Source organism: Mirounga angustirostris, unplaced genomic scaffold (assembly GCF_029215605.1).
Source record: "Mirounga angustirostris isolate CCGP_5_RB_7025 unplaced genomic scaffold, mMirAng1.0.hap1 SCAF_32, whole genome shotgun sequence".
Lineage (NCBI taxonomy): Eukaryota > Metazoa > Chordata > Mammalia > Carnivora > Phocidae > Mirounga > Mirounga angustirostris.
In genome coordinates, this window is record NW_026991740.1 from 377098 (window position 1) to 401181 (window position 24084).

Genomic DNA, 24084 nt, shown 5'->3' on the forward strand with positions numbered 1-24084 from the left:
TCCAAAGATTTACAAGGGAATCAGTCCTTCCTCTCTCTACCTCCATTTGCATTATATCTTTACATTTTGTTTAACAAATCCTTACAATGGTAACTATGGACCAGGCACTGTTCTAAGTGATGCACACACATACACACACACAGAGCTCACCTGTTTCATTGCAAGCATGAGGCACATGCTATCATTCTCATTTTTCAGAGAGAAACCAAGACACTGAGAGGTAAACTTACTCGCCCAAGGTCACACAGCCTTGCAGCTGCAACTCAAAGCCAGTCAGTTTGACTCTAGAATCTGTTATTAACCACCACAAAATTCTGCCTCTCAAAATCATAAAGTGGAAAAAAATCAAAGCAAACACTGCACTCTGTACCACTTTGGTTTTCACTTAGCCTTCAACAAAAAAGTCTTTAATATGTCAGAAGGATTCTTTTGTGTGTCCAGTCCAGGGAATATCACTTTGCCTTGGGAAATGTAGTAGAGCTCTCTTGCTAATGTCAGGAAAAAATTATCCAAGACTTGGGAGCTAGAGTGCTGGACATTTGTCTAGTGGATCTTCTGGAGAACAGCAGATTATATGAGTGTGAGCACCTTTGACTTCGCATCAACCAGGCTATTTTCTAAACCCATAAGGACAGAAATAGTATAAAAATGGCAATAATGCAAATTGTTTCTTCCAACAGCAATACAAATAAATGCAAATAAATGATATGTGTTAGAAATATAATTGATTACTGCCTGGTAGAAGAGACAACTCCAGATGTTACATTTTATTGCCCTGTATCAGTGGATTTATGTCATTGGAAAATTCATTTTAGCATTTCTTACTGCATATATGTTTTTCAGATCTTTCTTTAGACCAATTCTTTCATTAGTTAGTGTGTTGGGTAATATCTTCAACATGTTCATCTCATATTTAGTCACTTTTAACTTTTTTGAAAATTATACTTGAGCACTAGTTGACCAACAGGGGAGTGCAGAGAACTGCCCACCTTTTGGGCCATCAGTTGGAGAAGACCACATGCTAGTTGAGCAACTCCTCAGGCCAGACAGAACCAAAATCCTCCTAATCCTGTCTACGTCCTACCCTGTAATGGTGTAGCGAAAGACACTGCCCCTTCTGGGTGGCATACAGTTTCCCAGCTTCACTTTTTTTGCCTTTGTTCATTCATTGAAAAGTATTTATTGAGAATCTGCTGAATTCTAGACCGTGATAAGCATGAGGGGCCCAAAGAGGACTAAGACAATCTCTGCCTTCAAAGGCACAAAATATGGTAAAAACATAAAAAAGACAGATACATAAAAGTCACTATGTAATTAAGTGGGTAGACTAAATGAAGTATGTACAAGATAGAACAGTCAAGTAAATCTCTGCCAAAGAATTCAGGGGCCACAGAATACTGTGGAAAACAGTATTTGTGTTGTGTTTTAAAATAGGAGAGATATCTGTCAGGCAGAAAAATGTTAAACTAAAGGGATTGAAGACAGAAGAAGAAACCTCTTCAAAGACCCATAATACACAAAGAGTAGCTTTTTAAAAGTTGGAGCATACAATATGAAGGAAGGAATGGCAAGAATAAGACACCAGATTATGAAGGACCTTTCCTGTCATGGATTTGACCTTTGTCTCATAAATGATCTGGCTTTATTGGTGGGACTTAATATAGAGAGAAATGATTAAATTGCATATTAGAAGATCTTTTTGTTGGAAGTTTGGGGGTTGATCAGAAGAAATTAAGGCTAGATCCAAACGAGAACAACTATTATACTATTGCACTAATCCATGCAAGAAACACTGAAAACCTGAGCACCTGTCCTAGGCATAGGTAGGACAGAAGTGATATTAAAGTGGGGATATTATAACAGGTAGAAGGGAGAATAAATAAAGTTTAGTTACTGCTTTGCATATGGATTATGACTGAAGAGCAATAACGGAGGATGATATTTTAAGGATCTGGTTTAAGAAATTATCTTGAATAGGGAATAGGCAAGGAAAAGCAGGTCATGGAGGAGGTAGTGGTGTGGTTGATGGAATGGAGATAATTGAGTCTGTTGAGTCTGGGAGCCTTAGGACATTCAGGTGGGGATGTCCAATAGGAAACAGGATGGGATCAAGGCCCAGTAAAAAGAAATGAAAATGCTGTATTCCATAGTGCATAGGTGGAAGGTAACAACTTAGTAGTTAATGGGATATCCCAGAGAAGCATAAGTAATAGTCTTTAAGGTATGCATTATCCCTCAGAGTGATTTTCTACCATTATTATTAGAATATCAAAATATTCTGAGGTTGTAATGTACTGAAGAAAAGGACTGTGCTTACTTATGCAAGAAAACCTCCAGCTCACAGGGATTAAAATCCAAGGCTTTGTCTTTCCATGTGTTAGTATGTAAATATAACTTCCAAGGATCACTTTTGTTTCTGGTCGTATTGGAGTAATGAGTACTGAATTTTCCTTCCTGCTGTGATTAATTAAAAGATTGGGCAAAATGTATGAAGCAGCTGATTCTATTCACTGGGTGCTGGGAAGATTAGTCCAGAAGAGAAGAGAGAGAAATGATGCAGGCCCATAAATCTTCTTTGCTTTTCTATCTTCAGGTAGTTTCCAGAACACAGCACATGGGAAGGGACAGAACACAGCAGTCTCCCTGAGTTGAGGAGACCGTCAGAGAAGTTCAGGGAGATGGACGTGGCTATAATTGGCAGAACAGAGCATGAAGAGGAGAACGCTATAATGCTCTACAGAGAAAACATTCCAGAAATTGGGAGAGGAGTCCCCCTGGGTCTGTCAATGAATGCTAAGCTGCATATGTACCACCAGGGAGCTATAGACTGAACAATCCCCCGAGGTTACACAGGACTGGGAGAGGTTTCAGTCCCACCCAGCCAGAGTGGGAGAGAGTGAATGATTGAGGCGATCAGTAAAGCTACCATAATAGGGGGGCTGAAAGAGCCCTAGGGTAAAGGCTACACTACATCCACCCTAAAAATGCTGAAAATCAAATCTTGAAAATATCATGGTGATCTGTAAGTTATTTAAGTACCTGCCCCAACTAAAAATTGAACACTTTTTAAAGAAAAAATAAAAAGGGGGTGCCTGGGTGGCTCATTCGTTAAGTGTCTGCCTTTGGCTCAGGTCATGATCCCAGAGTCCTGGGATCGAGCCCTGCATCAGGCTCCCTGCGCCTGCTTCTCCCTCTCCCACTCCCCCTACTTGTGTTCCCCCTCACACTATCTCTCTCTCTCTCTCTGTCAATTAAATAAATAAATAAATAAAAATCTTTAAAAAAATAAAAAGTCTAAATAACTATATATCATCCACAATGCCTATCATCCAATAAAAACTTACCAGATATGCAAAGAAGTCTGAAAATGTGACCCATAATACAAAAAACAATGAGTCAATAGAAACATATGCATAAATGATAGAGATGATGAAATTTACAGAAAAAGGATGTTAAAAACGGTTATAAATATATTCCAGGGTTTCATGGAAAACACAGACATAATACAGATAGAAATGAAAGATATTAAAAATGAGTAAATGGAACCGGAGCTGGAAAACGAGAATTTCCATTGGATTCATTTTCAGATCAGACTAATCATTTGTTACTGTCTTCTCTCTTGCTCATGTTTGTGGTTTCATCTTTTGTTTCTTTATCCCTTAAATTCTTTCATTATTATATAGTCTGGGTTTGTTAATGAGCACTGGGTGTTATACATAACTAATGAATCATTGAACACTACATCAAAAACTAATGATATGCTATATGTTGGCTAACTGAACATAATAAAAAAAAAATTTCCAAAGACCTTGTGGGTCTAAATGTGTTATTTGCTGTTTCTATTGACTTTCATTCCTAGAATTTTTTCCCTTGTATATTAGGTGAATTTGTGGGATCCATTTTAAAAAATATTAATTTGCAGCGATCTAGAGGTTCTAAAAAGGGCATGCTTTTTTTTTTTTTCCTTTAAAAATATTGGTTACTGCTTCTATTAGGAAGCAAAAGGATTTTTCTCATCTGAAACTACCTGGGTCTCTTTCTAGGATTTGTGGCAGGAGCTTTTAGATGCAAAATCTCTACCTTGCAAATTGTTCAAGATTTAGTATCCTCAGGGTTCTTCTGACATAAGCATTTGACCTTGGAGAATTTCCCATTTTTTGTCCATTTGTTCTTGGCTAGCTGCTCATTCATCCTTAATCTAGCTTAAGCTCACTGTGTGTGTGTGTGTGTGTGTGTGTGTGTGTAGAGGGGATGGGGGAGCCCCAGAGATTTCAGATATCTCCTGCAAGCCCAAGAAAGCTTTGAAATATAAGCTTCACTAAGTTTGAAGTTGTTTTACAGTGAAGGGACCCTTTGGAATATATCATCTGCTATCCTGCAGGAAGTAAAAGTGTGGCTTGTCCCTTGACCCATCACAAATACCTTGGAAAGTGGAGTTGTCGGCAGTGACTCACTATACAAAGTCCATTATATTGATAAGTTAGGAAGTTTGCACTGTGATTCACTGTCTGATCTACAGCAAGTTAGCTGGCCTCTTTGAGGCTCAGGGAAAATAGTATATGTCTGTGAGATTTGTTCTGAGGATTCACATAGGTGAAATTCCTGGCACTTCATAGTTACTCACCTGAAGCTTGTTTCTTCCCATCTCATCTTCCCCCTGACCCAGAGTTCCCCAGTCTTGCTGCTCTCCTTGATGTCTATTCACATCACAACAATCTCTCTGACTTTCAGGGAAAGTGGAGAGCCCATGGGTTCCCTCCACCATTTTCTCCATATTTCCTTCCTTCCCAACTACTAAAGATCGTTCAAAGTTAGAAATACAGTCACGTCATTTTTTGCCATCACTCTAGATATCCAGTTGTTATGAATAATAATGTTTATTATGTGCCTAGAAGTTTATATATATTTTCTGTTATCTATATCAAGCTCATAGGATAGATTTTTATTGCCTTTTTAAGAACAAAAATGAAAGGACATAGAGAAGATAAGCAGTTTTTTGATGTCACAGAGCTAGTAGGTGCTGGACTAAGCCTCGAACTGAGGGCTGTTTAACCCCAAACTCATGATCTTTTTACTATGCCACTTTCCTTCTTTGGGCTGATAATCTTTTAACTAACAAGGAGCATGATCTGATACTGTTTGGCCCCATGACTAACGGCAAAATAAAAGAGTCAATAAATTATCATCAAACCCCAAATCCTAGTCCTCTTCTGTACTTTTTTGGAGCGATCAAGTTGGCAAGAAGATATCTTAAGAGGGCTGTAACTATAAGTGAGGTTTGAAGAGACATTTTTCCACTTAAGCCCTAAATTCATGACTTAGAACAGCATGTTCCCATCCCATTGCTGAATAACACATGACTCTGAAAAGAAACAAGGATTGTGAAATGTGTTTTGGGACACAAAGGTATCAAAGTAGGTATTTATGCTCAGAACCTGAGAATTAGGTTTTTTGACAAATACTCAGGAATTCATGGCCAGCAAGATTTTGTGAACTTTTTCAGGAATTGGAACATTGACTAACCTTGGTGAATGAGGAGGCTTTGTGGATTTCTGAATCTTAGTGATGCATAGTGACTGCTTCCAGATATGTGTCCTAATTGGGTCACATCTGGGCAGCGTGAGTGAGGGGCATGAGCAGGAAAGCCTGGACTTGAAAAGGGGACATGGAAGTCAGGGGTCTGAAACTGATGAGAGGTTCCCCCCAAACTGAAGACAGATTTCGGACAGACACTGGGTTAAGAAACACATGGAGGATTCACTTTTCAAAAATGTGAAAGCTTGAGAGATAACATTTGTGGGGACAGTTAAGTCCAGGCTAAGAAGGGGTACAAACAGATGAGATGCAGGGATTAGAATTAGTCTGCAGACACTGCAAACTCATATTTCTGTTTGTTTGGGTTTCAACTGGACAATATTTGCATCATCTCTGCTACTTAGTTTGTTCATGGACTTGAGCAAATGTTTTAACTTTCCTGGGCTTCAGTTTTTTTCACCTGTGAAATGAGGATACTGATCTTCACCTTAGAGTGCAGGTGTAAAGATCAGACGTACCACCTGTAATATGTAGGACACATGGCAGATGATTGATATGTAGTTTCTTCCTTTTTGGAAGAACAGTTCTGAATGTACATCTGTTTGACCATATTACACATGCTGAGAAGACTCAGAGATGTTAATTACCTAAAACTATATAAAAGAATGAATGTTCAGAACCTTGGTCCCATTTTTCTCACAGTACAGTTTTAGTGGAGAACAAGCTGTAACAGCAACACTGGTGAGGTTGTATGAGTCCGTCCTGCCTTGGTACGTATCTGACACTCATTTTCGCTATGCCTACAATACAAAACTTCATTTTGTCATTTTCACATAATGTGACTCCTCCAAAGAAATGTCAACTTTACAAATCATGAGTCAAAAGAAGACAAGGTGTCCCAGAGCGGTGCCTAGGACCATTACCACAGATCTGTCAGGGCAATGAACATGACCGGTTTGAGGTATTTGAGAAAAATGTGAAGAAACTTAACTCCCAGAAGAAAGCACTTAAGAATCCCAGAGTTTAAGCAAAGAATATACGGATAGCAAAAGAAGAGGCCATTCAGCCAAGGTACATACCCAAGGCTTTCATCTATTACAGAGGTGCATAAGCCATGGGGTAGAAACAAGTTTTCCAGTGAGAGTCTGAATATACAAACAGACAATGACCAGGTCCTATATAAAAACAGAATTTTGACCCACAATGGGCGGCAACCTGCCCAGGAAACCAATTCCCTTATCTACAATAAACAACTCAGGAAGCCAGCCTGTTATAAGTCAGCCTTGCAGGAAGCCAGCTCGTGATCTCTAGTAACAACCCAGGACGCTAAACAGTAACTTCTATGGCAATCATTCCAAAATGGCCAGGACTTGACTTGACAACTAATACCTTCCCCAAATTTTTGTTCCTGTTTCCAACTCCAGACCAATCATAAAAAAACAAATATGAGCTCCAAACAAACAGCATGGGATGCCCGGCTTCCCGTTAGCCTCCCTACAGCTTCCTTATGCCAAGAGCCTCCAATCAGGATACACATGAAGCCTTTCCTCTTTCTTTCCACAATAGTTTCCCACTCCTCTGCCTGCTGTTGAATCTCTGCCAAAACACAGTTGATGGTGACCAACTCCCTTGTTATAGCAAGCTCTGAATAAATAACCATTCCTTGTTCCTCTTCGGTTGGTCTTCATTTATTTCCACACCAGGCAAAGATCTGCCAAGTCATAAAGAGAGAAACTCACCAATAACCACAGACCAGGTGGTTTCCATTTGTCTCAATGCGCTGTCATGCCTTTTTCATCCTGCCTGTCCTTTTTCTATCTGTACCATCTCTTTCCTTTCTCAATTCTTTTTACTTATATCTGTAGTCCTTCAGGTTTTCCTTATAGTTCGCTGGGACAATTATAATAGCCCCTAAACCCATCAACATCACTTTCTTCACATTGTAATCCATGCCAGTCCCTGCTACCAGGTAAATCCCATAGAAGCAGAGTTCTGATGTTGTCACTTATCTGACCAAGAACAGTAACTGGGAACAATTTCAGTCTAAGAAGACAAGTGATCTTGATCAAAATCCCAGCAAGTTCTTGTATAGATATTGACAATTCCATTCTACAGTTTATATGGAGAGGCAAAAGAGCCAGAATAGCCAATATAATATTGAAGGAGAAAAACAAAGTGAGAGGCTGATACTACCTGACTTCAAGACTTACTATAAAGCCACAGTGATCAAGTCAGTGTGGTATAAGAGAAAGAACAGACAAATAGATCAGTGGGACAGAATAAAGAGCCCAGAAACAGACCCACATCAATATGGTCAGCTGGTCTTTGAGAAAGGAGGAAAGGCAGAACCGTGGAGCCTGCAGCAAGTGGACATACACACGCAAAAAGTGAATCTCAGCACAGATCTTACCCCTTCCCCAAAATAAACTCAGAACGGATCATAGACCTAAATGTGAAACCTAAAACTCCAGGGAGAAAACACAGGAGAAAACCCAGATGCCCTTGGGTGTGGAATGACCTTTTAGATAAAATAATCAAAGGCACAATCCATGAGAGAGAGTTGATATATTAGATTTCATTAAAACTAAACATTTCTGCTCGGTGAGACACAATGTCAAGAGAATGAGAAGACAAACCGCAGCCTGGGAGAAAATTTTTTCAGAAGACATATCCGATAAAGGACTCTTATCCAAAATATATAAAGAACTCTCAAAACTCAACAATACAAAAACAATCATCCCAATTTAAAAATGGGCCAAAGACCTTAACAGACACCTTAACAAAGAAGATACAAAATGGGAAGTAAGCATACAAAAAGATGTTCCATATCACAGGCCATCAGGGAAATGCAGATTAAAAATAACAATGCGATACCACCACACACCTATTAAAATGGCCAAAATCCAGAATGCTGCCAACACCAGGTGCTGGCGAGCATGTGAAGCAATAGCAACTCTCAGGCACAGCTGATGGGAATGCAAAATGGTGCAATTTAGCAAACGGTTTGGCAGTTTCTAAGAAAACTAACCATACTCTTACCATATGATCCAGCAATCACAATCTTTGGTATTTATTCCAAAGTGTTGAAAACTTATGTCCACACAAAAACCTGCTCATGAATGTTTCTAGCAGCTTTATTCATAACTTCCAAAACTTGGAAGCAACTATGGTGTCTTCTAGTAGGTGAACAGAAAAACAAAGGGTGATAACATCCAGACAATGCAATATTATTCAGCACTAAAAAGGAATGAGCTAGGGGTGCCTTGGTAGCTCAGTCAGTTAGGTGACTGACTCTTTGTTTTGACTCAGGTTATGATTTCATGGGTCGTGAGATCAAGCCCCACGTCAGGCTCTGCACTCAGCAAGGGGTCTGCTTGAGATTCTCTCCCTCCTCCTTCCCCCCACTCATACTCTCTCTCTCTCTCAAATAAAAATAAATAAATATTTTTTTAAAAAAGGAATGAGCTATCAAACCATGATAAGATACAGAGACTTGGGCGCCTGGGTGGCTCAGTTGGTTAAGCGACTGCCTTCGGCTCAGGTCATGATCCTGGAGTTCCTGGATCGAGTCCCGCATCGGGCTCCCTGCTCGTCAGGGAGTCTGCTTCTCCCTCTGACCCTCCTCCCTCTCATGCTCTCTGTCTCTCATTCTCTCTCTCTCAAATAAATAAATAAAATCTTTGAAAAAAAAAAAATAAGATACAGAGACTTAAATGCATATCACTAAATGAAATAAGCCAATCTGAAGGCTATATACTGTATGTTTCCAACTACATGACGTTCTGGAAAAGGCAAAACTATGGGGACAGTAAAAAGATTAGCGGTTGCCAGGGGTTGGGGGGAGGGAAGGGATGAATAGATGGAGCACAGAGGATTTTTAGGGCTGTGAAGATGCTCTGTGTGATATCATCATGATAGATACACATCATTATATACGTGTCCAAACCCACTGGATGTACAACACCAAGAGTGAGCCACATGTAAACGATGGACTTTGAGTGGCTCTGATGTGTCAGGGTGGGCTCATCAGTAGTGAGAAAGGCACCACTCTGAGGGGGGGATGCTCATAATGGGGGGAGGCTATGTACGTTTGGGTGCAGGGAATATGTGGAAAATTTCTCTACCTACCCTCCATTTTGCTATGAAACCAAACTGCTCTGAAATAATAAAGCCTTTTTTAAAAAGTTAATGTGAGCCAATGCAGTCATCCTGATCCATAGTACCCCATGGGTAGGACTGCTTGAAGGGCAGCGGCTCAGGTATGGTTTAATTCATATCCCAAAATAGACAGAAATTTGAAAATTATCTGTCTCTATGTTTGTATCCATCTCTACAATAAACATTTCCTTAAAAAGAAGACCCGGGCCAGTAGTCACCGAAGCAAGCCTTCCCAGACTTGCACATAAAATGAAAAGAAACACAACGGCTACGACATTGAAAACGAAGTCTCCTGCTTTAGAATGAATTGTTCTGCAGCTTCTAGGGACGGTAAAGTTGTATTGGAAAAGAAGACTTGGTGGCCTCTCTATGTCTTCTGAAACCTCGGGAGCTCTGGTAATCGGAAGGAACTAGAAAGAGACTTCACTCCTCACGTATCTGCCCAGGCAGCAGGACACTTGCTTTCCGTCACTTTCTTCCCACTAGACAACGTTGAAGCTATGTCTCTACTAGATGGGTGTTGATCTGGAAAGAGAAAAACCCCGTGACCTGTTTCATACCCATCCGAGGCATGTCCCATAGGAGAGGTTAACAAAAGATGTGCTCTGACATGACGGAACCACCCCTGGAAAAAAAAAATTACATAAAGGCCTACCATTGCCAACTGACTCAAAACATTTCCGGAACGTATAGGTCAGGCTCTAAGAAGTGTAACAGAGCTGTCTTTCCACAGTTTGCTGGACAAATCCGTTTTCCATGGAAAGTTGGCTTGCAGGTGGACGCAGCAGTCTGGGGCCTCACCTCCCACCTGCCCCCGTCTTCTGCCACTGTGATCCTCACATCAGAAGACGTGCTTCTCAAGCAACACTTCGTACAATCAGATGGAACATGGCGCCTGCTGGAGGACCGCTAGAAACTTTAATTTGTGTTACTCCGTTTGCACAATTGCAATGCTTCTGCCAAGAATATTACAAAACGCTCTCCTTTCCATAATATCAGAGTTGCCTGGAGCCACACACAGCCTGTTACCACCAAGGAATGCCACGGATGGATTTCAACACTCGTATTGAGTGATCTGAGTCATTATGCTCTCGTAAGTGAAAAAAGACTGAGCCATCCACGTGCGCAGATTATATGTTCCTAATTCCCTTTTCTGTTCTGGTTCACCTTCCAACTAAGATGTTTGGACATTTCTGGGGCAAAGAGTCATGAAGATTAGCATATGGGGTCAGATTTCAACTATGAAAAACCTGTATTAAAAAAAACCTGTAAGCTACATCAAAAACTAATGATGTCCTGCATGGTGGCTAACTGAACATAATAAAAAAAATAAAAATGCAAAGAATAAAAAATAAATAAGTAAAAATTTAAAAACCTGTAAGCAACATGTTTTATCCTTTAATTCAAAGAGGATATATTGCCTGATTAGTACTCCTCTCTGCCTGGTGAGATTTAGAATTGTGGAAAAAACAGGTATAATTTTATAAATTTCCCCTGATCACCATGATGTAAAAAAGGAAAAATTAGAAGGAAGCACGGTGAAGTGTTAATCATGTTTTTCTCCTTGTGGCATGACTATTTATGATTTCTTTTCTACCTTCTACTTCTTTCTATATTCTGTATTTTTCTATATTAAAAATATGAAATTTTACTGAAATATATAAAACTATATTTAAAACACAGTGTAGAAACATGGCTTTCCATCACCAACAGAATAAACTGAACATCTTGGCCGGAGACTGATGGGTTTTCACGAATGAGCTCCAACCTGTCTGCCCACAACTTCATTTCTCATTTTTTGTCACTACTCTTCACGCACATTTTATTTAAATAAAAAATTAATTCTGCCATTTTCCAAACAGACGTTCAGTTTTCTTGACTCTGCCTAGGTATTCATTCTGTTTCTGGCTTTTCCTCCATGTCCACACTTCAGTGACTTTTCCTGCAGTGGACACCTTCCCTCTGCAGAGCACCTGTCAACCCCTCTCTTTACTCCCTGAGAGTGCCCTGTGCTGCTGGATCATGCCCTTCCTGTCTTCCTTCCCTCCTTCCTGCATTTCATCCTCCCTCCTTGCTTCCTATTTTTAAATAGCTCATTTGGTCACGTTGTCTCCAAGTTTCTCTCTTACTTGTGATCTCCAAACCTATGCTCTTCATCTGGGGGTGCTGAGATATTGAAGATGGAGACTCAGACACGGGAGAAATGAACTCATCGCTGAAGGAATGAGTCTCTCGGCTGGCGGGGGCGAGCATCATATATTACCTTGTCTGACCAGTCCTGGAGAAGTGCAATGGATGAAGAGACAAATGGGAGAAGTTATCAGAGAGGATGTGACTTGGACTGATGCCAGCTCTTGAGTCCAAGTTTGAATCAGATTGAATTTAAGTTTACTGCCACGCCTCTGAGCCCTGCAGGTCAGCTTTGTGCCTCCAGCCTTTACTGACCTTTGGTGTGTTTAGCCGTATAAGAAATATCATTCTGTGGAACTGTCATTCTCTTTTCTGTGCTGGAAAAGCCCAAGTCTTTTTCTAGTGTTCACAGATCCCCTCTACATTTGGTGTATTTATTCTAATTCTCTTCCTTCTCTCTTCCACTCAGTTGCTCTGTAATCTACCTAGTCTTCCTTACTAATGCTTTGCCTTTTAAAATTTAATATACAAAATGCAAATCGACTCTCACGCATTGTCAGAAGACCCTTTGATGCTGCAATTTTTGAGTATTTTACAGACATAGGAATGAGGAATAGGAGTACACAGGCTTCAATTTATTCTTTATTAGAGAGACTTAAGATGATCTCGTGAATCTTTTTCAAAGACAAGGAAACAAACAAAAACAAAAATTCAGTTAATAAGATATTTGGTAAATACGACCTGTGAGATCTGGGGATTTGGAAACATCTGCATGATTCATGAGGGTTTTTTTACTTTTCATTCATCTCTTTGACCTTTCCTCTGAGCCTTTCATTAATATTCAATTAATAATATATTATTAATTCTTTAAGCAATATTAGGGTGCCAGCTTCATGCCAGGCACCATGCTCACTATTAGGAGCACAGAGAGAAATGAGAATTTATGGTGATGGAGGGAAGCATCACACTCCAGCTCAGCATGAACAATCTGCAAAAGAGGCAGGTCCAAGGTGCCACTGAGAAACAAATAAGGAACTCTTCCTGAGGCTCGAGACTTCTGGAAAAGCTTCTGAAATCCTTTTAGGAGATGACCAACTCTGCATGAGCAGACTTTTGCATTTATTGCAGGAGCAACGACATGGCCCATTTTGCCAATCATGTTTGAACATCTGGGAAAATAAACATGGTGTCTGTAAGGTTTCCCTCTAAACTTGAAATATGTTTTATCAGGTATGATTCTAGAGAAAATTTACGCAGGAAAAACCTTAATCCAGAAGGAATTGAGAGCGTGGTCCCTAGTAACTTCTGCCTCAGTCCATCGAGCCTTCCCCGAACTCACGTGTGGTACTGGCCCACCGCTCCAGGCCCCTTTAGCTACCCTGACATCAGTGTGGACAAGCATTGCCCCCGATTTCAATCAACACAAGACCCAAATCCTTGCCCCTAAAGGAACAAAATGTCTTTAGATAGAATCTAGTCTAAGAGCAGATGCTCACACTTGATGCACAGCCCCTGCCAAGTGGCCTTCAGACAACTGGTCGCCTCCAGGCACAGGGCTCTCACTGCATCTCTGACACATGTTGGATGAGATCTCTCCAGTGTTTATTCAGAACATGCAAAAATGCAGCAAAAGAAGGAAAATGCACAAGGAATGCAAAGGCAGGGAGCAAAACTTGCACTTATCAATGTTCATTTTTATTCATCATTTCACTGAGTTTTTCACTCCTGAGTGTTCTGCTCTTCAGCAAACAAATAAGCAAGTAAAGAAAAAACAAAGTGTGATGACAAATAAAAAATGTGCACTTAGTGAACATTTCATAAGTGTAAACTTGGCTCTTTCCACTTTGCATTTCTTTCTCTTTTTCTGCTCTGTTTTTCTAAGGGTAAGAGAGGCAAGGCCGGCAAGGGAGAGGGGCAGGGGGCAGGCAGATGGTAAAACGTTCAACCGAGTTCCTTCCCTTGGGGATGTCTCCAGTCTTCCCTACAAGCTTGGTTACACTGTTGGCGGGAGCAGCACTCTGCTGGATAAGAACAGGAAGGAAGAGGAGGGAAGGGAGAGAAAGGGAAGAAGAGAGAAGAGAGAACAGATAAGAACCCTGGGGAGACAATTAAGTCTGGCTTTTGTTTTAAAGTTCAAAGTAGGGGCGCCTGGGTGGCTCAATTGTTAAGCGTCTGCCTTCAGGTCAGGTCATGATCCTGGGGTCCTGGGTTCGAGCCCCACATCGGGCCCCCTGCCTAGTGGGAAGCCTGCTTCTCTCTCTGCCCCTCCCCCTGCTTGTGTTCTCTCTCTCTCTCTCTCCTTCTTTCTCTCTCAAATAAATAAACAAAATCTTAAAAAAAAAAAAAAGAAAGTTCAAAGTATCTAGGATTTTTAATTGAGGGAGGAGGGAAAGAGACTGAAAGAGAATGAGAAGAGCGTAGGCGACAATGACAGAGAATTTGGGTCCCGTGCGCAATGTACTTCATTCGACTCACCTGTTCTTGCGGACGCTCCTCCCAGGTCTGCCACCTGCTCATAAATTGGGCACAGAATGAAGATCAACGGGAGGAGAAAGGATACACCTCCTCCTTCACCATCTTTGTTCTGTCCTGCCTGTGAGCTTTCCTTCCTCAAAACCTAACAAATCCAACCAGAAACCAATAGCACATACTTCAAATCAAGGACTCAAACATGAAGTCTCCCTTCCAATTTTATTCTAGATATTATTTCTTCTTTTTTTACAGAATCTAACAGTATAGACTCGAGCTATGTAAGCACAGCTTTTCAATTACTTACATCTCATTATATTTGATTTTAAGTGTGTTTTTCTTAAAATAAAACTGCATTTCAATGTTCTAACCAATTCTGACTTTTTACCGAGTCAGCCTATTTCTCCTCTCAAACATACAAACATAAATGGTCTGGTAAATTCCGGGCACTTTTTCTTTTCCAGAATAAAAAAAAAAAATGCCCCACTTTTCTTCTTACAAAGACAGGAAGCATTTCCTGGAGCTTAATCACTGTTATGATTTGCAAAATTGGAAAGGTTGAGAGAAATTAGTAAAGTAGGTTGTATCATCCTACTTCAGATTTGGAATTCTTGGACATGGTCCTGCTGCCATTTGGATGAAAGCAATCATGAGTCAAGCTGCGGGTGACCTAACCCACCACTGTCGCCCTATAAAAGCCAGGGCTCCAGAGAGTGGACCCAGGAGAAGGTAGGCAGAGAGCAAGGCGCTGCGACGACACAGAGCCAAGAAGAGCCCGTGGAAATGCAGAGCCTTCCAGTTCTACTGTTGCTCTGTGTGGCTGTGTGCTCAGCCTACCCAGTGGACAGAGCTGCAGAGGACGAGGAGAGCATGGAGCTTGTTCAGGTAACTGGTGGATGCATCCCTCCCGGATATCGGCAGAGCCCAGTGGGAAAACTGTCTCTGCTTTCCATTCCTACAGCCCGCGGGATGCTTTGGGCTTACTGTGTGGGAGAGGTTCAGGGACAGAGAGTTAGAGCCTGTGGGATGAGGAGGGGTCTCCGTATCCCGCTGTGCAGGCTCCTCTCCTGCAGGCACGAACAAAGGCCAGAAATACTAGGTGTTTTCCTAAGATCACCACCACCTTGACGGCGGCAGCACTGGGCTGTGAGGCACACGAGTAACAGGTGGAGAGTAATTAAATGTATCTCCCGTTGGGACTTCTGTAGGTATTTTAATCCAACGTAAGTTTAGCTAGATATTTATATTGCTAGTGTCGGGTTTAGACGTGGGCATTTGTCCAACTTTTTTCTTAAGCCAGGTCCCTGTGAGACGCATAAAGTAGAAAGTTGAGGGGGTTGAATAAAGATGCCTGAAATGCACAACTATGCTCAAAGAAGCCCATTTGCTCTGTGTTCCTCCTTTAAGTTCACTAGACATTTATCTTGATTTTTTGCTTCATTTTCATTGCTTTGGGAGTAGACGAAGCTCCAGGGATTATTTGGCTACAAAGTAAAACAGAAGCGAGGAGGAGTCTATAACTGAAGAGTTGAACTGAATATGACATTTATTTTGATTTCCACAAACCAGACGGCAGGCAAATTAAGTCAGCAGCTGCAATTTACTATAAAAGGCTAAAAATCAAAGCATGACCTGAAAACTCTACTTATTATCCCATTAGCAATACCTGGAAAACTACTACAACCTTGCAAAAGATACGAAACCATTTGTTAGAAGAAGGGATGGTGGTCCTGTTGTTGAAAAAATCCAAGAAATGCAGAAGTTCCTCGGGTTGGCAGTGACCGGGAAGCTGGACTCGGACACTCTGGACATGATGCGCAAGCCCAGGTGTGGCGTTCCCGATGTTGGGGACTTCACCACCTTCCCTGGCATGCCCAAGTGGAGGAAAACCCACCTTACTTACAGGTAATGGGTCCAAAGAGGTTTCCACGTACTACCGAGATTTTACAAAGGACGATCACAGGAGGAATAATGTCTTCTTCACTTTTTCTCTTAAAGGATTATGAATTATACACTGGATTTGCCAAGAGATGCTGTGGATTCTGCCATTGAGGAAGCTCTGAACGTCTGGAAGGAGGTGACTCCACTCACTTTCTCCAGGACTGATGAAGGGGAGGCTGACATCAAGATCTCTTTTGCAGTTAGAGGTAAAAAAAAACAAAAAAACGAACATGAAATGCATCCATTTATCTAGTTGCTGTTGGGGGGTGTGGGGGGGATGTTCCAAAGAGATCCTGATTACCTATCTTTCCAATAAAAACATTTTCTCTGTTAGATCATGGAGACTTTAACCCTTTTGATGGACCTGGAAATGTTTTGGGTCACGCCTACCCGCCCGGGCCCGGCATTTATGGAGATGCCCACTTTGACGATGATGAATTATGGACGAGGGATACTTCGGGTTAGTTACACATCTCTCAGAATGATGTTGGTGGGTGATTTTTTTAGATTTAGAAAATTCTTATTAGCTAAGAATCTTCAAGAAGGGGGGTGTTCCAGATTTCCCAAATGGCTTAAGAATTAGTAGAATGTATTTTTGTTTTAACCGTTTTTCAGATGTCTAAAAAGTTTATTTGTGTCTTGGTAAGCACAATATGAGAACGTCATTAAGTATTTCTTTGATGACTACGGTTCTAGTGTGAGCTTGGGACCATCATTAAGAATATTCTCTCATTATATTGAATTGCAGATACCCAAGGGACAGGGCATGGCATTGACTCTGTACTAATCTGGGCCCTTGATATCGCTTGTATCCAACGGGGGGAAATTTCTTCCTTGCTCTTCAAAATGGAGATGAGAGTTAAATTTCAGAAACTGAGGTTCCTGTTTAGGTTTTCTTGGTAAATCAGCATTTTACTGTCCCTAGGTTAACAAGAGTTTCTATAGATTTGTTCTGAAGGAAAAGACTTGCCCCCAAATACAACTGTCCAAATTTTTTAGGTAGAAGAATATTTCTCAGTTCATAACTGTATACTTTTGAGGACTGGCTTCCAAAGTTTTCAAAAAATTGGCTAAAACAAATAATACTACTTCTGAAATTCATTGGGATTTATAATTGAAATGCAAACAGAATCTCTGGAGGGAGTATGAATGTGAAATTAGTGCTGGATAAATTTCTTTGGTTTAACAACTTCTTCCTGCAACGTCTCCAATGAGGACTTTACTAGGATCACAAGTTACACAGATAACACTTGCAAAAGTAAACTTAGCATGTCAAACATAATTACCCAATGACTTCCAATTTTCAGCATCCTGGGGTTTTTTTTAAATAATATGAAGGAAAAAATATGAGTACAGCTAGTGTTTGTGTGGCCCAAATCTCTTTTGTGACAAATGGTAGGCATGATTAGGTTTGCTATCTTTTAGACCAATCTTGCAAACCCTATGACAATTATCCTTACTAATATTTCCAGACCCAATATGTGCTCAATAATCATCTTGAGGCAGAAAAATTATGTAGGCAATAGTCCAATGGAAAATAACAGGAGTATGGTTGTTTCAGGATTTCAGAATTGAGATGAATAAATTGTGATTCATTTAACTGAGACCATAACTGGCGACTGGTAATACGTTGAAACAGTGTTTTAGCTTTTCACTGACAAATGAAGAGAAATATTTATGGATGTGCCAAACCAGTTGGTTCCATTCCAGAGCACAAGAAAAGGGAGCTGGTTCTCAAGAAGTAAACAGGATCCTGAGGGAGGAGAGGGGATTAGGTGGACATGGCTGGATATTTTGTCTCAAAGATTGATTTCAAGAATGAGCCTTGAAAAATACTTGGCTTTCCATTGTGTGTAATTGGTCCGTGGATCAGTTAACCACAAAACAAGGCAAAGAAAGTCCTGTGTGCCTCCAGGAAGTAAATCAATAGAATACACAGCTGACCCGTGTGATGATGTACATGGATTTAAGGACCAAGTAACCGTTATTTATGATTTCTAAAATAGGAACCAACTTATTCCTGGTTGCTGCTCATGAACTTGGCCATTCCCTGGGTCTCTTTCACTCGGCCAACCCTCGCGCTCTGATGTACCCGGTTTACAACACACTCATAGACCTGGCCCACTTCCGCCTTTCTCAGGATGACGTGGATGGCATCCAGTCCCTGTACGGTGAGCGCTGTTGGAACAGTCAGGCATAGCTTTGCAGGGATGGTCTTCGGGAAAACTTTAAAATGCTGCACGAAGCGTTTGCAATTCCCCTCAAAGTACCCTGAGTGTGTTTGGAAAGCACATACACGGACGACAGCATCGCAGTTGTCCTTCTGTTTGCCTCCCCGCGTCTGTTCCCTTCAGGACCTCCCCCTGTCTCCCCGGAGGACCCCGTGGCGCCCACGGAATCTGTGCCTTCAGGACCTGAGACCCCAGCCGCGTGCGACCCCGCTTTGTCCTTCGACGCAATCAGCACTCTGAGGGGAGAAATCCTGTTCTTTAAAGACAGGTCAGACCAGAAGATTCCATTTCTCTCTCCCTTCTTTTGATGCACCATGCTTAGAAGGGAGAACAGAGAAACTTGATAGAGATTTTTAAATACTGAGAGCAAAAGCGTTTTCTCTGAACTTGAGATCACTGAGATCTTGTGCTTCACCCTCCCCATTTTCCTAAAAGCGCCAAGCTCGTTTTCAAAGACTTGATTGAATTCCTGACCTCTCCTTGTTGTTCCCAGTCACTAGAAGCCACACTTCCTTTTCCAAAGGCTCTCATCGAACTTCAGAATTAGGGTTTCATCTTTGTTTCCTTTAAAAATGACATCAGAGAGCATTACACTTAATCAATTAACTTACGGCTGGATAAATACGCACATGATAACACATGCAAGCCGCATACATGGGAAGAAAGTGAAGAGCAAATCTCCCTCACCACACTGGCTCCCCGCATCCATCCACCGTTAAGGACGCGTGGAGATGCTTCCGGAACCCTTCTGGTAATGCTGACATACACACACACCGGTTTATCTGCTTGAAAATGTAAATGATGTTATGATACCTACACTGGTTTGCATGAATTGTAGTCACCTTCTCTCTAGAAGTCGCTGCTCTGGAATTTTCTGGTCGGGTGCAGGCTTCCCAAGAAAAGACTTTTTCCCATTGGCAATACCCCGGATTTCTGCCTGCCCTCGAGCCTAGCTGATGAGGGGATGGGGGAGGATGGATGACGCACCACAATGAGGAAAAATGTTAAAGGAGAAAGTCTGTTTCTCAATTTTCATTTCCTTTTCTATATATTTCAGACATTTTTGGCGCAAATCCTTCAGGACCCTTGAACCTGGATTTTTTTTGATCTCTTCGTTTTGGCCATCCTTTCCTTCAGGCTTGGATGCCGCATATGAAGAGACTAACAAGGACATTGTTTTCATTTTTAAAGGTAATTATTAAATAATAATTTCTTTAACTCATTGAAATAAACCCCTTCACAGGAAAATTGAATTGGACTTTAATTTTCTCTACTCTGACAAATTGCGTCTCCTTCATTACTCTAAGGTAGTGAAGAAACAGCTGGGTCTAGTATTATTTTATTTATATTTTACAGATAATAAAAATGCACATAGGTATATAAATTACTCCGCATTGTAAATTCCTTCCTTGGATTTGTGTTCGTTCATTCAATCCGAAAATTTTTGTTAAAAACCCACTTTGAGCTGGGGATTAAATCTTTACTATGAAAATCAAAGGTGCTGGCAAGTATTTCCAAAACCCAAAGGATTAACTGTCATAAATTCAATGTGATTCTGAATTATTTTTCTTAACAGGAGACCAGTTCTGGGCCATCAGAGGAACTGAGGTACAAGCAGGTTATCCAAAAGACATCCACACCCTGGGTTTTCCCACAACCGTAGTGAAAATTGATGCGGCCTTGTTTAATAAGGAAAAGAAGAAAACATACTTCTTCGTAGGGGACAAATACTGGCGGTAAGACTGGCTTGGGATGGCTTTGTATGGAGCCTCGTTAGGGAAATTATCTTATTCCTCTGAGGAAATCCCCAGGCCACTCTCAGCCGGCCTCCCCACCAGTGCGGGGATGAGACCCGCTTGCTTTCAAAGGGGCAGCGCTGATGTTCACAGGTGGGCCCAGCTGCGTCTGCCTCACCCCCGCCTGGGGCCTGTGAGCAGTAAGCTGGAGCCGCCCAGAAACCGCTGCCCTGCCCCACCCCCCCGCCTGGATGGCCTCTTCCTGTACCTCCACCCCCTGGCCAACCCACTCATCCTTCAATCTTGCCTCAAGCCCCAGCACCCCGTGGAGCTTCCCTGCTGGACTCCAAACCCAGATGGGCTGGTCTTTTTTTGAAAGAAGCCTCAAGAATCCAGTCCACCATTTAGCATTCCTTTCCTGTTGACTCATTGACTCCTTGGGTGTTTGTCTCATCTTCCCAACTTTGCTATATGATTCTTCAGGGCTTCCCCTAACCTCATCCACTCATTAGTGTTGCTTGTTAAAGAGACCGATGAGCAATAGCGGTCCAGGTTTATGGCTAGAACCCAGGACTCAGAGAGGCTGATGCCCAAGGTCCAGCCAACGAGTCCAAAACACATTCCCTGTGCTTTCCTGGTCTCCGCCATCCCTGTTCCTTGGAGGCTGCCGTAGGAAATCCAGATGTGCAGGGTGGGGAGGACATACACGAGCCATGTATGGTAGAGAATTTGAAATTTGTATTTGAGATGAATGAGCCAATTCATCTGTTCGTACCTTCATGCCTTTGTGATAGAAAGATGATTAAGGTTCTCTCCTTCTGGGCTTGAGAAGTATGATAACAGATCAGGATGTTGCCTCTTCTCCTGGCGGAGATACAGTTCTAAGAACTATGTTTGCAATTCCATTAAAATCACATATTTCTGTAGTGCTTGACATGCTTGACATTTATTTGCAGTACTTGGAAAGTTTAGTAGGATTCCACATTAAACCCAGCAGGACTTAAGATTCTGGTAACATGACCTCTGCTGTGTTTCTTTTACTGGATGCAGGTTTGATGAGAAGAGACAATCCATGGAGCCAGGCTTCCCCAGGCAGATAGCAAAAGACTTCCCAGGGGTTGACCCGAAGGTCGATGCTGCTTTTGAAATGTTTGGTAAGAGGATACTTGTTTTGTTGGCAATGGGGCACTTGAAACATTCCACGGTATCAGAGGGACAATTGGATTAATCTGTAATGAGAGGTTTTCTTCTTCTTTTTTTTTTGTAAGATTTATTTATTTACTTGAGAGAAAGAGAGAGAGAGAGAGAGAGAGAATGAGTGGGGGAGGGGCAGAGGGAGAGAAAGAATCTCCAGCAGACTCCCCGCTGAGCACAGAGCCCAATGCAGGGCTCGATGTCATGACTCTGAGATCATGACCTGAGCCGAAACCAAGAGTTGGACGCTTAAGTGACTGAGTCCCCCAGGCGCCCCACATAATGACAGATTTTCTTTAACCCGTTCCTTCCTCTCGCCTCCAAATTGCAACTTACCAGTTCTGTACCCAGTCTATGACGACTTCCTATAATACATTGATTTGAATCATAAAGACGAGCAACACACATCTCTCTATTTTGTACATGCAGAAAACACCAAAGTGCTCAAGTGTCACTTCCTTACGTCCAGACCTGTTACCTTTCAGATTACCATGTGGGTACAAAAGTCCCCTCAAGCGGTGTGGCCAAGTTTCATACTGGCTGGCTTTCTCTTCCACTCCATCCTGTGGTAACTACTAATTCCCAGGGAGATGTCCCTGAATAGTCAGTCGCTGCCCACACCGCTCAGTTGCAAATAACTGCTTCTTCTTGTGCCCAAAGTTTTAAAAAAGTTACATCTTTTTCCTGCTCCAGGAGAGATGGCTGGAGGCTGGTGATCTTTATTGAAAGGTAACCTGAGCACTAGGACGGCAGAGCCATAACGGGCCCCCCTGGTGTTCTGAAGGAGTTTCCATGCTTCTCTGGGGCCAGAAAGGACTCTCAGGAAAGGAAAGGGGAGGAGGACTGTTGGGAAAAAAGAAAATAAAGAGCTCATAGTTTCCAAAGAAGCAGAGAGTTTTATCTGACTGGAATCAGAATAACCTAGTAAGCGGAGCCTGGCTTTGCTGTCCTCAGCGAGGGACCTTGGCCCAGCACGCGTGGACCCTCCACCTGCTCCTCTGGGGAATGGAGTTAGATACGCTTCCCTCGTAGGACTGTTGCAGAAATAAATGAAAAAACAATCCGATAAAATGCTTATCAGAGTCCCTGCACATAGTAAAACCCTATAAACCCTTTGTAATTTTAATTACTTACTATTCTGAGTTTCGTATGTTGCCAAACTGATTTATCTGAAAAAATATCTCATGGTTTCCCTTGTCTGTATTTCCAGGGTTTTACTATTTCTTCAGTGGATCTTCACAGTTGGAGTTTGACCCAAATGCAAGGCAAGTGACACACACTTTGAAGAGCCGCAGCTGGCTGAACTGCTGAGACCCCGAGAGGTGCCCCATGGGCCCCGGCAACGAAGCTCGTAGTCCTTCCCCTCAGCCTCTGAACGGGGGTGCTTGTTCTCTCCTGCGTGTGCGGGGACGACAGCGCGAGCGAACTCCGCAACTGGCCGGTCGCCTCACACATTACCTGACATTGAGCCGGGACTTTGTCCCACGGGGGCGCTTCCACAGGAGAAGGGAGAGTGCTCGTGTGCAAGACCAGCGACTGTATACAGACTGTTTACTTGTTATTTAATAAAGAGAATCGGCCCGTTATATTATCGGCTTGTTTGTTTCAAGAACAAGTTGTCCCCACAGCCTTGGGTGCAGTGTGGACCAGACAGGAGACAGCCTGAGATCCTGGGCCCGTGGTGTTAGGATTCTGGTCTCCACGGTGGCCGCCTCACAATGGGCTGGTCCAGGACCGAAGAGAACGTACCATGGGCCCTCCGCGGGCGCCCTACCAACAGGTGTCCCTATTTCCACCACCCAGACATCCTATGTGTTCCTGATACGCCCTCAGAGAAAGATCTAGGAAAGCTGTCACCTTGCAGGGCAGGCTCTAGAAAAAACTGTGAAGCAGAATCTTAGGATTATCGCAGATCACCTAGTTCACACGCTTTCTTTTTCAGTGGAGAAAATCAAACCTGATCTTCATCTTTTCCTTCTACTTACATATTCCCTTCCACCCACTCTAGCAAGCAGATTTCCTCACATCCGCTGCACACACGAAGTATCCTTTGGTACTCATTTCCTATTCGTCCGTGCTCAAAGTCCGTGCTGGGCTGTAGGCATAGGAACCTGTGTAAATGGACACAGCCCCTGCCTTCATCAAGATTATAGTCCAGCAAGAAAGAATATATGCAAATAACCACACAGACATGCAACTGTAAATTTAATGAGTCCTAAAGGGAAGCCATCGATGTCCTCGATAGAATAATAGGAGGATCTACCCTGCCCTGGGTCGTGTTAGAACTTCTCGGGGAGTGGCACTGGAGGAGGTTTTGAGGGGAGGCGTGGGAACCGGGTGGGGGATCACGGCTTGGGCAAAAGCGGTCACACCACAGAGTCAGACATGAACACGAAAGACAGCAGGGCTCTACGGGGGGTGGAAGAAAGAGGGAAGAGGCCACGTCATTCCCAGACAGCTTCCTAGAGCGGAAGGACAAATGTCCCAAACGGTGGGAGCACTTGTTGGGTTGGGGGATGGCTTGGAGACACACAGCTTTGTGAGGAAACGGTGAGAATGGGGAAGAATGGCTTAGGTTTGCCAAGTTTTGAAATGTCCACGAGATACCCAAGCAGGCTGTGAGTAAGTGAGTCTAAACTCAAAAGAGGGGGCACAGTAACTATGGGGGGTGACAGGTGTTGACCACACTT

At 42.4% G+C, this 24084-nt stretch overlaps 1 protein-coding gene across 1 annotated transcript; it reads left to right on the forward strand.

Annotated features, from left to right (window-relative positions):
• Positions 1-15026: 15026 nt before the first annotated feature.
• Positions 15027-22980, forward strand: LOC123856604 (stromelysin-1). Its single transcript, XM_064583825.1, has 10 exons — positions 15027-15177; positions 15953-16197; positions 16291-16439; positions 16568-16693; positions 18240-18404; positions 18588-18732; positions 19522-19655; positions 20041-20200; positions 21251-21354; positions 22605-22980. The coding sequence occupies exons 1-10, from the start codon at positions 15076-15078 to the stop codon at positions 22703-22705; spliced, it is 1431 nt and encodes a 476-aa protein (XP_064439895.1). The 5' UTR covers positions 15027-15075; the 3' UTR covers positions 22706-22980.
• The last annotated feature ends 1104 nt before the right edge of the window (positions 22981-24084 follow it).